This window comes from Phalangium opilio, unplaced genomic scaffold (assembly GCF_054372755.1).
Source record: "Phalangium opilio isolate 3A_F unplaced genomic scaffold, DU_Popi_V2 ptg000038l_1, whole genome shotgun sequence".
NCBI lineage: Eukaryota > Metazoa > Arthropoda > Arachnida > Opiliones > Phalangiidae > Phalangium > Phalangium opilio.
Genome location: NW_028324161.1, coordinates 4,092,778 through 4,108,089, shown reverse-complemented (window position 1 = coordinate 4,108,089; position 15,312 = coordinate 4,092,778). Strand labels below are relative to the sequence as shown.

General features: G+C 36.4%; 1 protein-coding gene across 1 annotated transcript; it reads left to right on the top strand.

Annotated features, from left to right (window-relative positions):
* Positions 1-8,558: 8,558 nt before the first annotated feature.
* Positions 8,559-15,071, top strand: LOC149682714 (uncharacterized). Its single transcript, XM_089834368.1, has 5 exons — positions 8,559-8,582; positions 8,646-9,813; positions 10,291-10,447; positions 12,671-14,792; positions 14,890-15,071. Exons 2-5 carry the CDS (start codon positions 8,817-8,819, stop codon positions 14,920-14,922), a joined length of 3,309 nt encoding a protein of 1,102 aa, XP_089690494.1. The 5' UTR covers positions 8,559-8,582; positions 8,646-8,816; the 3' UTR covers positions 14,923-15,071.
* The last annotated feature ends 241 nt before the right edge of the window (positions 15,072-15,312 follow it).

The following is a 15,312-nucleotide window of genomic DNA, read 5'->3' as shown; positions in this document are numbered from 1 at the left end:
TTATTCTGCCTCCAACGGGTTTGTGGCGAATAAGATAACGCTTCTGCCTACGGAGCAGAAGATTGCAGGTTCGAGTCCTGGCAAGCTCGGCGTTTATTTTTACAGATCATTTATACATAATAAAAGAAATAATCCTATAAATACAATGTTTGGATAATTTTTTTTTTGTTCTTACAAACACGGGCATGTGGCGTAATGGATAACGCGTTTGCATTCGAGGCAAAACATTGCAGGTTCGAGTATTGGAACGCTCGTTGTCAATGTTTGATGAAGATTCTTAGTATATAGAAGGGAAAATTCTTAAATAACAAACTTTCAATGAAATGTGCGCGTGCTGGCGCGTGGTTTAGAAATAACTTTTTTTAAAACCTATACAAAATGGTTAACTAAACTTTTCACTGAGAGATGTGCCTTTGCTAATCTATTGCTGTAAAGTTTTGTTGTGAAAAAAGTGCACCCCCTTGGTTGCGAAACCTTGGATCTAACTCTGAAAATTCTTTTCACGTCGTAATGTTAAGCGCCGTAAAGATTAACAATAAGAGTTAGGATTGAGAATAAATAGAAAATCCCTGACGTGATGTTCTAATTCATGGGTCATTTTTATTGGACAAAGTTCAGTGTGCTGTTTTTATTTCCGGCCCAGGTCAGGATAGGTGAAACTATCTCAGGGCCGTAAATAAGCACAGGACACTGGACATTGTCCAATAAATATTTAAAATATTCCATAATTTTTATTTAAAACTAAAGGGGTCACCGGACGGTTGACCATAAATTTTTCCGAAGTTTTGATGGCTTGACCCTTGATAAAGGATGCGCGTGAAAAACTTTCGTCACACTATATTATGTGCAACTCCCTATACTAAAAAGTAGACAAGTAGATACTAGCGCCACCTGGCTACCAGTGCTGGAAAGCATAGCGTGAAAAATAAAATGTATTTAATACAAATTAAGGCTGAAGGAACAGATATTATATAAAAAAGACTTCGTTTGCCCAAGTCTTAAAAACAAAACGATAAGAGTTTTTCCAGTTGACTGAAGCGTGGATATTATTTTTTTTCTATTGAATTTTAAAGACAATCCGTATTTTACTTCTCTATAGAATTTAATTCAATCACCTGGTTTTACTGCTAATGGATTAGTTTCCTATAAATTAATTGAAATAAAAAATTACTTATCTCAGATTTTTCAACAACAATTCCATTTTTCTGAAACATTTTATCGTGCAGCTATTATTTTGAGGGATATCGTGTAAATTTAATCAAATTGACACTTAATTTTTTAAATACCGGGAATATTCCTTTCAAAAGGTTTTAAACACATCAAGTTTTCATAATTTTGTCAACTAAACAGCAACTCAACCAACACTCCCAAAATCTTCCCCACAAGTACTGATATAACAGTTCAATAATTGTCACTGTGCTTAAAGAAACGGACCCCTTTACTAAATACTGTATAAGAAAGGTGATAACAGCCCCCTTTTGTATTCGAAAAGACCGAATATAATACATTATTAATGAGAGTATTATTTGAAAATTAAAGTACGTTCTCCCTTGAAAAGAGAACATTTCAGGAAAATGGAATTTTTGTTGAAAAATCTGAGATAAGTGATTTTTCATTTCAATTAATTTATAGGAAACTAATCCATTAGCAGTAAAATCAGGTGATTGAATTAAATTCTATAGAGAAGTAAAATACGGATTGTCTTTAAAATTCAATAGAAAAAAAATAATATCCACGCTTCAGTCAACTGGAAAAACTCTTATCGTTTTGTTTTTAAGACTTGGGCAAACGAAGTCTTTTTTATATAATATATACTAAGATTCTTCATCAAAATAGACAACGAACTTTCCAAGACTCGAACCTGCAATGTTTTGCCTCGAATGCAAACGCGTTATCCATTACGCCACAAGCCCGTACTTCGTAACAAAAAAATTATCCAAACATTGTATTTATAGGATTATTTCATTTATGTTGAATAAAAGATCTGTAAAAATAAACACAGAGCTTGCCAGGACTCGAACCGGCAATCTTCAGCTCTATAGGCAGACGCGTTATCCTATGCGCCACAAACCCGATGGAGGCTAACAAAATGCTATGATAACAGTGTAATATATGTAACGGTTTTACCATGATTTATAAATTAATTAAAATAAAATACTTAGAATTAATTGTTCTTAATCAAACTTCAGACGTTCAACATTCAATAGTTGCTTGATAATTCAAAAGTGTTCCGAACCTTAACTTCGCAGTAGTTTCTGAGGTATTCGAAGGAGTGGACCACCAAAAATCCCATGCTTTTTCTATGGGACGCTAAGCCTAAAATCTGTGAATTATTTCTTTAACATTACGGGAGGGTGTGGGTTCTTATCTAGAAGGGCCAACCGGCCCTCTAGAATTATAGAAATGTATGCTTTTAGACACGTGACTTAAATATTAGCAGACGAGTCTTCTCAACCAAGTATGCGAGGATGGCAGAGGATAAAGCTATTGCCCTATGTTCTTATCAGCATGAATCCGTTCTTGGTAAAATGATTATAATGGACATCTGCCAAGTAGAGAAAGTTACACAAGGGCATTTAAATAGTATTCACTGGATGTTTTTTGAATACTTCAGAGTTGGTTTTTCCCGGTTTTTCTTGCTTTTTTAAAGTTTTGGTTTCTGTTCATTTAAGATAGGTCCATCCTGCATCCACAGGAATATACCTTGCGCAGGTATTGTTTAATCATGTTGAATTGAAGATTATGATTTCATCATTAAATTTGGTATTGGGATCAAATAAGTGCGCGGACGGGTCCTGCAAAAACTGTTTAATTGTGGCGTGTTAATTTGGCTTTAACTTACACTGAGCCTTCATGATAACTGGAATAATTGAATCAGATTTTACTTTAACCTTAAAAGCAAACTAACATAATTTAACAAAATCTCGCAGATAAGTATTGAACTTTATTGAATATTGATTACATCGATGGAGAAAATTGGAGATTGTGTTTTCAAAATTGAAAAGGTGATCTTTTATATTGAATTCAAGAGGGGCACGCTCGATTTTTTAGTTAATTTTGGCCAATCATCGATGGACTTTCTTAGGTATTTGTGAAAGCAAGGCGCTCGATGGCGCTAGTCTCGGGCCTGCCTCTCCCTCTTAATACCTAAGAAACATATGTTATTATAGTATATATTTTTCCTTTCTTAATAATTATTGGGTTAAAGTTTAATTGTGTGTTTTTATGAACAATATATTTTTCTCGAAATTTATGCTTAAGAATATTCGAGGCCTATTTTTAACTAGAATTTTAAGGTAAGGTTACATTTAATTTTACTAGAAATATTAGAGTGATTCTAGTTAAATATTATAATTTAAGGACGCTTTGTGAACATATTTAAAAGTGGATTTACAATTTTTTTATATTACACCAGAAGGGAATAAGAGAGAAGGGAGACATTAGAGCTTGCTATGGTAACGGGAGTCCGACCAACCTCAAGAAAACCGCGAAAACTATGCGCAAGTACACAGCTTTTAACCAATTTACTGCAAATATAGTTCTTTAAGTTCTCCGCGGACAATGACCGCGGTATCAGGCGGCCTATTTGTCTGCTAGATTTTCATTCTCCAAAGGCTAGGGCTGTCGATGTTTCGTTCATGTTTAATTATAACCTCAAGTATGTATTTTATTGAAAATAATTTTGATTTTTTAATATTAATTCAGAATAATTAGTTTTCATCTATTTATTACCTTCAAATTATCTGATTTTGGTATGTTCTATCAATCTAGGGTCTTCATTAAGAATTCCGACGTAATCACATCATGCACTAATATTATCATAAGTAACTGTAAACAAAACTACTTTTTATAGTCAACCGAGACGTCACCTTCTTATCTGACGTCACAGCTACGACAGATGTTAGATAGCCAATCAGTGAAGGGTAGTTGATTTGAGGTTAGAAAGACTGTTGTTACGAGTGTAAAGCATTATGGAGATATAAAATGTGTCCCTTCTCGCTTATTCCCATCTGATTACACTATAAATATTTATGTTCATTAAATGGTTAGTGTCAAAATACTTATAGTTGACAAGAACTATTTATGTTCATTAAAGGGGTAGTGCCAAAATAGTTATAGTTCAAAATAAATATTTATGTTCATTAAAGGGTTAGTGCCAAAATAGTTATAGTTCACAAGAAATATTTATGTTCAATAAAGGGGTAGTGTCAAAATAGTTATACAATAAATATTATGTTTAAAAATGGGACAAAGCTTTACGTTTAGTAACAGGTTTTACACTTAATCAAATTGAAAATATTGTTAGTATAAAATTCACGAGCTGGGAAAATGTTATCTAAACTACAATTGTAACAATTTTATGCATAGTACAATTTTTAGTCCACATGAATATGCCAGAATCAACCGATAATTAACCATAAGCAACATTTCGCAACAAAAAGTATGTCACTAAATGAGAAGGTCTGTTTCTGAGTGCAACATCATTTCCGCCAAAGCAATGTTTATTTTTTTTGTCAAACACTGTCGTAGAAGCGACCATTATTAAGGCGCCATGGAGAGTAAAGCTTAGAGTTTCCTGGAACTTTCGTATTCTGTTTCCATTTAGAATTGGATATTTTTGAAATGTTATACTCATTGTGATTATGTTACTGTTGTATATAGACATTAGTTTTTACGAAGCCTATTTTTTGCTATAAAAAATCTATCGCCATGTGTTAGTAAAAAAACAACATTATTGTATAAAAGCCGATTACTCCTTATCTCTGGAAGCAGTCCGACCCGCGCTCTTGACGATGTAATATTTACTAATTTTAGACTGTTAATAAAGTTACCAATTTTAATGAACTAGTCGAATAAGTCTCAATCTCTCAAGGCCCACGAACATAACAGTTACTTTTGATCTACGTAACTTCTCCTAACTCATGATCGTTAGATCAAACGCAACACAGACTAAAGAAGGAAAGGTAGCAAGACCTAGGCTAGTCTAGGCAATAAAAAACAGAAAATGCTGTGGATAACCCGACCTCAAGCCAAAACAGAAATGTATCAATATAGAGATTGTTACAACAGAATGAGCGGTTCATCCTCACCTTGAATGTAACGTGGACAATAATAAGAACGAAATTGAAAAGCTAAGATTACAGGGTTGAGACGGTGACCCTAGAAATTGTAACGTTCGTTCTTCGTACGTGTTTCTGATAGCCATGGACTGTAAAATACACTAATCTACATGTGTTCGTCGTACTAGATTGTCGAATTATGTTTGTGCTCATCATTCTTCATATAGCCAATGATTTATAACCACTGTTTTATCTACACAGAAAAAAAAAAGTGTTTAGAAACTAAACACTTGCCTAAACACGACAATGCAACAGATATTTTATCACGTTTAAAAACACTCATGTTTAAGTAAGAATGGTGTTTAGGTTTGCAACACCTTATGTTTAGGTTCAAAATGTGTTGATCGCTTACATGTTTAAGGTGGTATATGTCATGTTATTATATTATAATGCTTAGGAACAAGACGTGTTTACACGATTATATGCCTAGTTGTATAACATGTTTTCAGGATTATATGTTTAGGTTTGAAACATGACTAAAGGTTTATAAGCTTGGCTTTTTTCAGGATTTATATGTTTAGGTTTGAAAATGACTAAAGGTTTATAAGCTTAGCTTCCTATAATGTTTAAGGGTTTATAAGCTTAGTTTTAAAGATATTTGCAGGTTTATCTTGAAATAATTTGAATGGTGTTACGACGTGCGTCGGTTTAAATAATTCCTGTTAAATAAGATACATTGTTTTTAGAAAAACGCGTGCCGCTTCTCGCGGGAAAACAAAATATCCGTCTAATATCAACTTAGCTTTATTTAAATGCTCCAGTTGCATTACGCCAAATCCCATACAACCGAACCAACCCTATTTGACCGAAAAACCCTCACTTTGGCGGATTTACGATGCTGTCCAATGGGACAATTTCAATGCACCGAAAAAATGGCACTTCGGATTTTTCCCAATTGGAATGTAAATTAAATTAACTTAGAATAATTTACGGCCTACGTAAAATGAACACTAGATCCAAACATTTTCTAAATTATTATTTTACAACTAAGGATTATAAGAACAAAATAACAATAAATCAGCAATATATGACATAATAAAATCAATTGCTAATATTGATTTATTTTTTATGTTATATTCATTATGAAAATACTTTAAGCCAGCCGATTTACTGTACTTGAAGTGTATAACTGCCCCAAAGAGGAAGAGACGTCCTTCTAACCAAACCAAACCAAACCAAACCTAACCGAATAGTAACATTTTTTAAAAGGCTTTTTGTTTGAGAAGTCATTGAAGATAAACATCAATATTTTGGAAAAGGTGTAACAATGTTAAATTATTTATAAAATATTACTAACCTAACCTGGTTTTGAACAAAAACGTTTTATTGTACGAAAGTGTTTTTGTTTAATGCTTAACCCAAGTCCAATTTTCACTTTTTGTGTATCACACGGTGTTGAAAAATTACCGAGGTCCTTTTTTACCTCTCCGAGTGACGTATGTCACGGAGAGGTATTACACCGGCCGTGTCTGTGTGTCTGTCTGTGTGTCTGTCAGACCCCACGTGACCGCGTTCGCAGTTTGCGTATTGGAGCAAACAAATACCCGATTTCCGGAACGCGTTCGCGGTTCACGGAAATTCGGCCATTCATCTACCAACACAAGTCTTTACTAACTGGCTTCTAAGAACCACAATCTGCTAGTCTTTGTCCATCCCACATGGACACTAGTCTGTACTTGCTAGCTTCCAAGCACCACCATCTTCTGTTCTTCGTCAATTTCACCTTGACACCAGCTTCTATGCACCACCATCTTCTGTTCTTCGTCAATTCCACATTGACACCAGGTTCTATGCACCACCATCTTCTGTTCTTCGTCAATTCCACATTGACACCAGCTTCAATGCACCACCATCTTCAGGTCTTTTGTCCATTCCACATGGACGCCAGTCAGTACATTCTGGCTTCTTTTCCTCCGTCATCGTTTGGTTCCAAGATATACGCGGCGATCGGCTAGGGTTACGAGAAACGTCTAGCCTCCCAATGGCAGGGCTTCCACCATCGGTTCACGCAAATGCGTTTTTATCTATTATTTGGTTTTAAGATACACGCGGCGATCGGCTAGGGTTACGAGAAACGTCTAGCCTCCCAATGGCAGGGCTTCCACCAAAGGTTCACGCGAATGCGTTTTTATCTATTATTATAATGGAAACGAAACGTATATATACCCCAAAATTTGAAAAAAGCGGGCAAGAGGGGTACCCTTCACTTTAAACGTCAATATTAGCAAAGTTTCGAAAGATAATAGGAACAACTTTATTTTAAACGATTTAACTATTTTTAAAGTTATTTACTGGCGATTAAAATAATTAAAAATAATTATATTTATTTAAATATTAAAGATAAACCCAAGTACCGAAGTCGTTAAATCATTGCCTCCTATATCTATCAAGGCCCGTGCATTGCGTTATATTTCGTACATTGTCTCTTATATCTTTTTAGGCCCGTGCATTGCGTTATATTTCCTACATTGCCTCCTGTATCCATAATAATTTATTTTCTTTGTTATATGAAATGAAAATATGGATAATATTTTCGGCAATTCGATTTGAATGGCTCTTTCTGATGTATCATTCTCTCAGCACTGTTCATAATGGACAGGAACGTAGAGATTCGAGACACTTGGAATTACGATAGTGTTTCAAATCCTCTGTAATGAGGGCTTAACGACTTGGAGTGACTGGAAAGATAGATACACATCCTATTTTTTAGTTGTACCATGCGTACCACAATGTTGCCAGGCGTTTATTGAAGGATGCTTGGGTACTTGGTACAGACTGTTACGTCTACCAAGTTTCCTAGCATCCAACAATATATAGGATTCATAGAAGCCAGTGTTATGGGCATGTCATGGGTCAAGTCGTTAAATATATCGACGCAGTTAAATAGCTGATGGCATTATTTTATCCACTTTCTCATTGCGTTTCGAGTGGAAGTTCAACTTTGGCACGGACGACAGATGGCGCTCTTAACCTTCTACCCCCAAAAATCGCTGTTGTCTGCTCGTTTTCCCCTTCGCGTTTTTTCGTTATAAACTTATGATTTAACGAACTGTTAAGATAAAATTTCATATTTCCTAAGACAGATAAGCTTCTACTCCTTTCATCTTACTCCCAGTTAGATTTAACCTTGTTAAAACATAATCAGATGAATTTGAGTTATAATGTCGTAAAATCCTGTGCATACAGTTACCTAGGAGTGATAGAGACATTTTTACCGATGTCTAGAGATGTTAAGCTTAAGCGAAATTGTTTTACGTTTGAATAAAAATACCGCTTCTAGTAGTGGGTTTATAGTACTCCTTGTTTGTGTAAGATTAGTGTAGCTGTAGAGCGTTGTTGCTGTTTAGTTTATACGCCCCCTAGGCCTATTTGTGAAAGACCTTTTTTACGTACTTTTATCATTCTTTATTTGAAAAAAGTGTTGGCAATGTATATTTTTTAAATATGACGGAATTGCTGTTGGTATGATAGCGCCCTATTTGCGAAAAAAACCTTTTTTTAAACAGTTGATTCATTCTTTGATAGAATTTCGAAGGCAGAAGTTAAGTGTTAGATTTGCTCGATTAATTTTGTTCGGCAAATAATATAATTAAGCCTTACGTATTACTGAAGGAGATTGATTTTGCCAACCTGTGTGAGTATTTAAGGAGATTGATTTTGCCAACGTTTGTGAGTATTTAACTGATTAATAAGTAAATGGAGGAAGATAATAATTTAAGTAAAGAGGAAATCAGAAAACGAAAGGCAAGGGAAAGAATGAGGGCAAAAAGGTTAGATCCTGAATTTAGGAAACGAGAAAATGAAAGGAGAAGAGTGTTAGCAGCTGAAAAAAAGGCTGTTTCGGGAACAGGTTCTAGCACACCCAATGTTGGTCCTACCGCGAGGCCAGTTGGCCATGATTCTGCGAAAGATGACGCATTAAATAAAAGCTCTATTGAAAGTACCGTAAGCGTAGGCATATCTATTAATGAGGAACCCAATAATGTACAAAATGATAATGCTAATATTAGTGAAATAATCGAAGGCTATGAACAAGTACCTTGTACGTCCCATGGTAATGTCTATCCCTTAGAAAGATTAAGAATCTTGAGACAAAATGAAGAATGCAGTAAGAGGGAGTCGCTAGGTAAGGGGAAAAAGCGAGAGAATGAGTCAAATTGTGAAATTGAAAATCAGGGTGGAATATTTACCAAGAAATTAAAAAGGGTTGATGAATGGTATAAAGCAAGCGAACGTGTAAGAAATCAGATAAGTAAGGCTACTGAACGCCAAGATCCAAATTATAGGGAAAGAGAACGTGTCAGAAACCAATTGTATAAGTCGGCTAAACGCCAAGATACCGAGTTTAGAGATGTTGAACGTGCTAGAAACCAGACAGGTATGGCGGCTAAACGCCAAGATCCCGAGTATAGAGATGTTGAACGTGCTAGAAACCAGACGGGTAAGGCGGCTAAACGCCAAGATCCCGAGTTTAGAGATGTTGAACGTGCTAGAAACCAGACAGGTATGGCGGCTAAACGCCAAGATCCCGAGTATAGAGATGTTGAACGTGCTAGAAACCAGACGGGTAAGGCGGCTAAACGCCAAGATCCCGAGTATAGAGATGTGGAACGTGATAGAAACCAGGCTTGTAAGGCTGCTAAACGCCAAGATCCCGAGTTTAGAGATGTTGAACGTGCTAGAAACCAGACTGGTATGGCGGCTAAACGCCAAGATCCCGAGTATAGAGATGTTGAACGTGCTAGACAAAGATCTTCAGCCGCAGATAGGCGAGCAAACCCCTCGCTTATAGAGCAGACCTATTTTGATAGCATAAAAGATGGCCCAACGTGGCCGTGTGAAGGATGTTCAAATCTTTTTTTTAAGTCATCTGGCACCATTGTAAAGTCCATAGATTTTTTGTCAGTCCCTGGTATTGAACAAAGAGAGTTGAATGATGAAATATTTTTGTGTAGTACTTGTAATAAAAGCGTTAAGAGAAAGCAAATTCCAAAATTTTCAAGGGAAAATGGATTTGTGTTTCCTGAAATACCTGCGCAATTAAGTAACATAAGTAATTTAGAAGAAAGAATGATATCACCACGAATACCATTCATGCAAATACGAAGGTTAGGGTGTGACCAACAACGTGGTATTAAAGGAAATGTGGTTAACGTTCCTATAAATGTAGAGTCCACCGCCTCGGTTTTACCCAGGTTACCTCGAGACACGGATACTATTCAAATTGAGTTTATGAGAAGAATGCAGTATAACACACCCTATTTGTACGAAACTGTGAGACCCAAAGTCATTTTAGAGGCCCTTAACGTTCTGGTAAAAACGCCTTTGTATGTTAAACATGGAATTACAGTTAAGAGTGACATATTAGACCCCATTCCTGAAGAACTTGAATTTATTGTGGACGAAAATGACCGTCAGGTAAATCAAGTTGATGTATCAGGAGATAATCCAGTAGCGCCAATAAACGCAGAGAATGATAGCGATGATATGTGGAATGAACCCAACGAAAGTAGTTCGTTAACAGTTGGGAATCAAGACACATTATTAGTTTCTTTAAGTAATTTCTTGCCAAGTAATACCATGCATGTTAAGTTTGCTCCCGGTGAAGGTCAAACCCCAATGTCTTTACTCTTTGACGAGGATGCGGAAGAATTGTCATTCCCGAGCGTTTACGTAGGTCAAAAAATGAATCTTAAGGTTAAGGGAAGTTTTGGTGATATTTTTAAATGGGAGCTTCGTAATATTGATAGGCGCTGTGCTAAAAATCCTTCGAAATTGTTTTACTCTTTTGTCAAATTAGAAACCTTGAAAGTTAGTCAATCTATACAGGTTTGCATGAGGAAAACTAAAAGAACAGATGGGTCGAATTATACTGCTGGACTTTTAGCTTCTGCAGGTTCTCTTGATGCTTTAATTAAGCAGGATGATGGTTTTAGGGTTTTAGAAAGACTACAGAGCTCGCCTTCTTATTGGCAACACAGACAAAAGGAATTGATGGGTATGATTAGACAGCTTGGTACGGCTACCTTTTTCATAACGTTTTCGGCTGCCGAAAGTAAATGGCCTGAGCTACTGAATATTTTGAGACTAACCTCTGGGCAGGAGAGTTTACCTAACGATGATATTAATAATTTAAGTTTTTCGGAAAGGGCAAAACTGATTCAGGATGATCCTGTTACTTGCGCTAGATATTTTGACCACCGTTTTCGGGCTTTGCTTAAGGCTTTACAGAAATTAGGTCCTCTTGGCGTTATAGAAGACTATTATTTTAGAGTTGAAATACAGCAAAGAGGTTCGCCCCACCAACATGGTTTGATTTGGATAAAAGATGCTCCAAAACTTAAAAATGATCTCTCAAATGTTAAGGAAGTAGAGGAATTTATTGATAATGTTATTTCTTGTGCTGCTGAGCACAATGACGAACATTTAGATTTGTTAACACGATTACAAATTCACAAACACACAACGACTTGTAGAAAGAAGGTCGATAATAATTCCGTTTGTCGTTTTGGAATCCCGTTTCCACCTATGCCCAGAACCATAATTTACGACCCTAGTTTAAGAGAGCCTGGTAGCGTACAGGAAGAACTCAGATCTAAGGAAAGGTCAAAGAAATTGTATGAGATGTTGCAATCGAAAGAAAAAGAGTTTTGGGTAGATAGTTTTGAGGAGTTGCTAGCTAAGTTGCGTATAACTGAAGACGAGTATATTTCTGCCGTTACTTATGACCTCAAAAGGAAAACAGTTTTGTTGAAAAGACACCCCAAAGATACTAGAGTTAATCCTTACAATCCGTGCGCTTTGCGTCTTTGGCAGGCGAATATGGACATTCAATTCGTTCTTGATGCTTACGCACTGGTTATGTATATTGTATCATATATAGGAAAGTCTCAAAGAGGGATGTCTTTGCTTCTGCGCGAAGCTTCTAAACAGGCAAAAAATGATAAATGTTCAGTAAAACAGAAGTTGAAACTAATTGCTAATCAGTTCTTGAATGCCCACGAGGTAAGCGCTCAGGAAGCGGCTTACTGTGGTTTACAAATTCCTGTGTCCAGGTGCAGTCGCGCCTGTGTTTTTATAAACACCAATGCCCCTGAAAATCGTGTACACATTCTTAAGAGTCAATCTGAACTTGAAGAACTACCAGCAGACAGTAATGACGTTTTTGCCTCTGGGATGCTAGAACATTATGTTCAAAGGCCAGAGGAACTAGAGGCAATAACGTTAGCTCAATTTGGTGCCTGGTACGAATATTCCAAAGCCCGTAGAGTGACTAAAGCCGCCCACGATCATGTTGATGAGGGAGAGAGCAATGAAGTTGAAACTTGTGGTAAATGGCTGAAACTTAAAGATGAATCAGGGTTTATTAGGAAACGTGGCCGTGCTAAAATTATTAGGTACAGAAGATTCAATTTAGAAAAAGATCCCGATAACTTTTATCGTGAACAATTAATGTTGTTTAAGCCTTGGCGCGATGAAAGTAATGATATTTTGACAAAGGATATGAAATCAGAATATGAGCTTTGTCGCGAAACTATTAATGAAGTTAGGAAAGAATTTCACAATGAAATTGACGAAGAAGCTGTAGAACAGGCTGTAGCAGATTTTGAAAATGGAGAAATTCAAGTGGATGTTACTAATATCCAGCCTGAATTAGAACATAGAAATGAAGTTGATAGATCTTTAGCTATGGATGATTCCGATTTTTTAATTAATACGGTTCAAGAACCTGTAGGAAATATTAATAGAGATATTATTGATGGCAATGCCGAAAATACTGTTGCTCCGTCAATTACCTTAATTAATGACTCTGAGTACAACGCCCTTCTTAGAAAATTGAATTCCAAACAAAGAGAGATATATTACCATGTTTTGTATCATGTAAAAAGCAAAGAAACTCCGTTGCGTCTCTTTGTTACAGGGGGCGCTGGTGTGGGGAAAAGTCTTTTGATTAGTGCTATATTTGAATCTGTGTCAAGGTTTTACAACAAACAACCTGGGAGTAATCCATCGGAAGCGAAAGTAATCCGTTGCGCACCTACTGGCAAGGCTGCCTTTAACATAGGTGGGGCAACTTTGCACAGTACTTTTAGTTTACCCGTTAGCCAATTTGGTGGAAATATATCGAGATTGGAAAGTGAAACACTTCATAAATGCAGGTTACTCTATGGTCAAGTGAAACTAGTAATAATTGACGAAATTTCAATGGTTGGAGCGAAGGTGTTTAATCGGGTAAACGCTAGGTTACAAGAGATTATGGGTTGTCCTGATTATTTTGGTGGTGTGTCTGTCGTTCTAGTTGGAGACTTTAACCAATTGAGACCAGTTTGCGATTATTTCGCATTTCAAGGTCAAAGTGAGAAAGATAATCCTTACGCGTCGTTAATTGGTAACCCAATATGGGAGCAATTTGAATTTGCCGAACTTGAGGAAATTATGAGACAGAGGGATGATAAAATATTTGCTGAAGCTTTAAATAGAATGGCTGTGGGAAGTATGACTCAAAATGATATTGATTTCTTTAGTAGTCTGGAGGTAACGCCTGAGCGTGTACCCCCAAAAGAAGCGATACATCTTTTCGCCACTAACGCGGAAGTAAACCAATTCAATCAAAATAAGCTTTTAAACATGAATACGGAAAAGGCTGTTTCGGTTTCAGTAGATGTTGTCAATGGTGATCTTAGTAGTGAAGTTAAAAATAACATACTTTCCCAAGTTGAAAAGTTAGCAACGTCTGATACGTATGGTCTGCCCAAACAATTGACTCTTGCGTGTGGCGCGAGATATATGATGACCAACAATGTTGACACCTCTGACGGACTAACTAATGGCGCGACAGGTTGGTTAAGAAAGATAGAGTACGGCACAAATAGGGTCGGGGATAAAATCCCGTTCAGGGTATGGATGGAGTTTGACGATCCCAAAGTTGGGAAAATGTTGAGGCAAAAATGTCATGGTTTATATTTGAATAGTGATATTAACGCTTCGTGGACGCCTGTTGAAAAGGTCATCAAGTCGTTTAATAGAAAATGGAGACAAAATAATGCCTCAGTTTCTAGGAAACAATTGCCTTTGGTTGTTTCTGAGGCCATTACGATACATAAAAGTCAGGGTGATACTTACTCCTCGGTAGTGGTTCATTGTAAGGCTACAAAAAAAATTGAAAGAGCGCATTTATATGTGGCTTGTAGTAGAGCGAAAACCGCTTCCGGTTTATATATTGATGGAAAATTTAAAGTTCCTAATTCACCCAAAAACAACCTAGTAGAATTGGAACTTAAGAGGTTGCGAGACACAAAAAGCATCGAACTACCTTTCTTGCATGATCCCCTTTACATTTATGTACATAACGTGCAGTCTTTAAATGCTCATTTAGAAGATGTTTTAGCAGACAATGTAATAATGAAAAGTCAAATGTTATGTTTTGTTGAAACGTGGAAAAAAGAGACGGACGATTTTAGAGTGCCATCTTTTAAGGAAGTAGGTGGTATTTACTTGCCAAGTACGGCACGCAGAGTTGCTTTTGGTTCGTCCATATATTTAAGAGACACGCCTAAAAACGAAGTTAAAGAGATAGATACTAGAGTTTTACGAAGCGACATTCCTGTTAGAAATTCTCACGTGGAACGTTGCTGGTTAGATGTTTACATAGAAGGAGAACTTATATCTGTGGTATTGTTGTACAAATCTCCCTTAGGAAGTTTGAGAACTGTGTTTGAGGACTTTAACCCTTTGTTTGACATGAAATATGATTCGTCTATTCCAACAGTTGTGGTTGGAGATTTCAATATTAACTTTTTAAAGAGCCAAACGGCACTGAGAATGTTCTTTGATTCACATGGAATATCTCTTTTGCCGGGTCTAGAACAAAAGTATTCGACTGACTATCATTGTCAATTAGATTTGGCGTTTGGTAACAAACTTTTTCGAGACCGATACGATGCATGTTATAGAGAGTCTTATTATTCTTACCACAAGGGTATTTGCATTTTTAAAAGAACATAGTTTGAAATGGAAAAATTTATTTAAAGCAAGGTGGAGCTCCAGTGCGCCCCTTATTGACGACCTTTCTATTGTACATTGGGTTTAGCTTGTTAGGATAATTTTCAGATCCTCCCTAATGCATTAAGTTTCATTGTTACCTACCTACGGCAAGGTAAAATTATTATGTATATACAAGGTTAGGCATCAT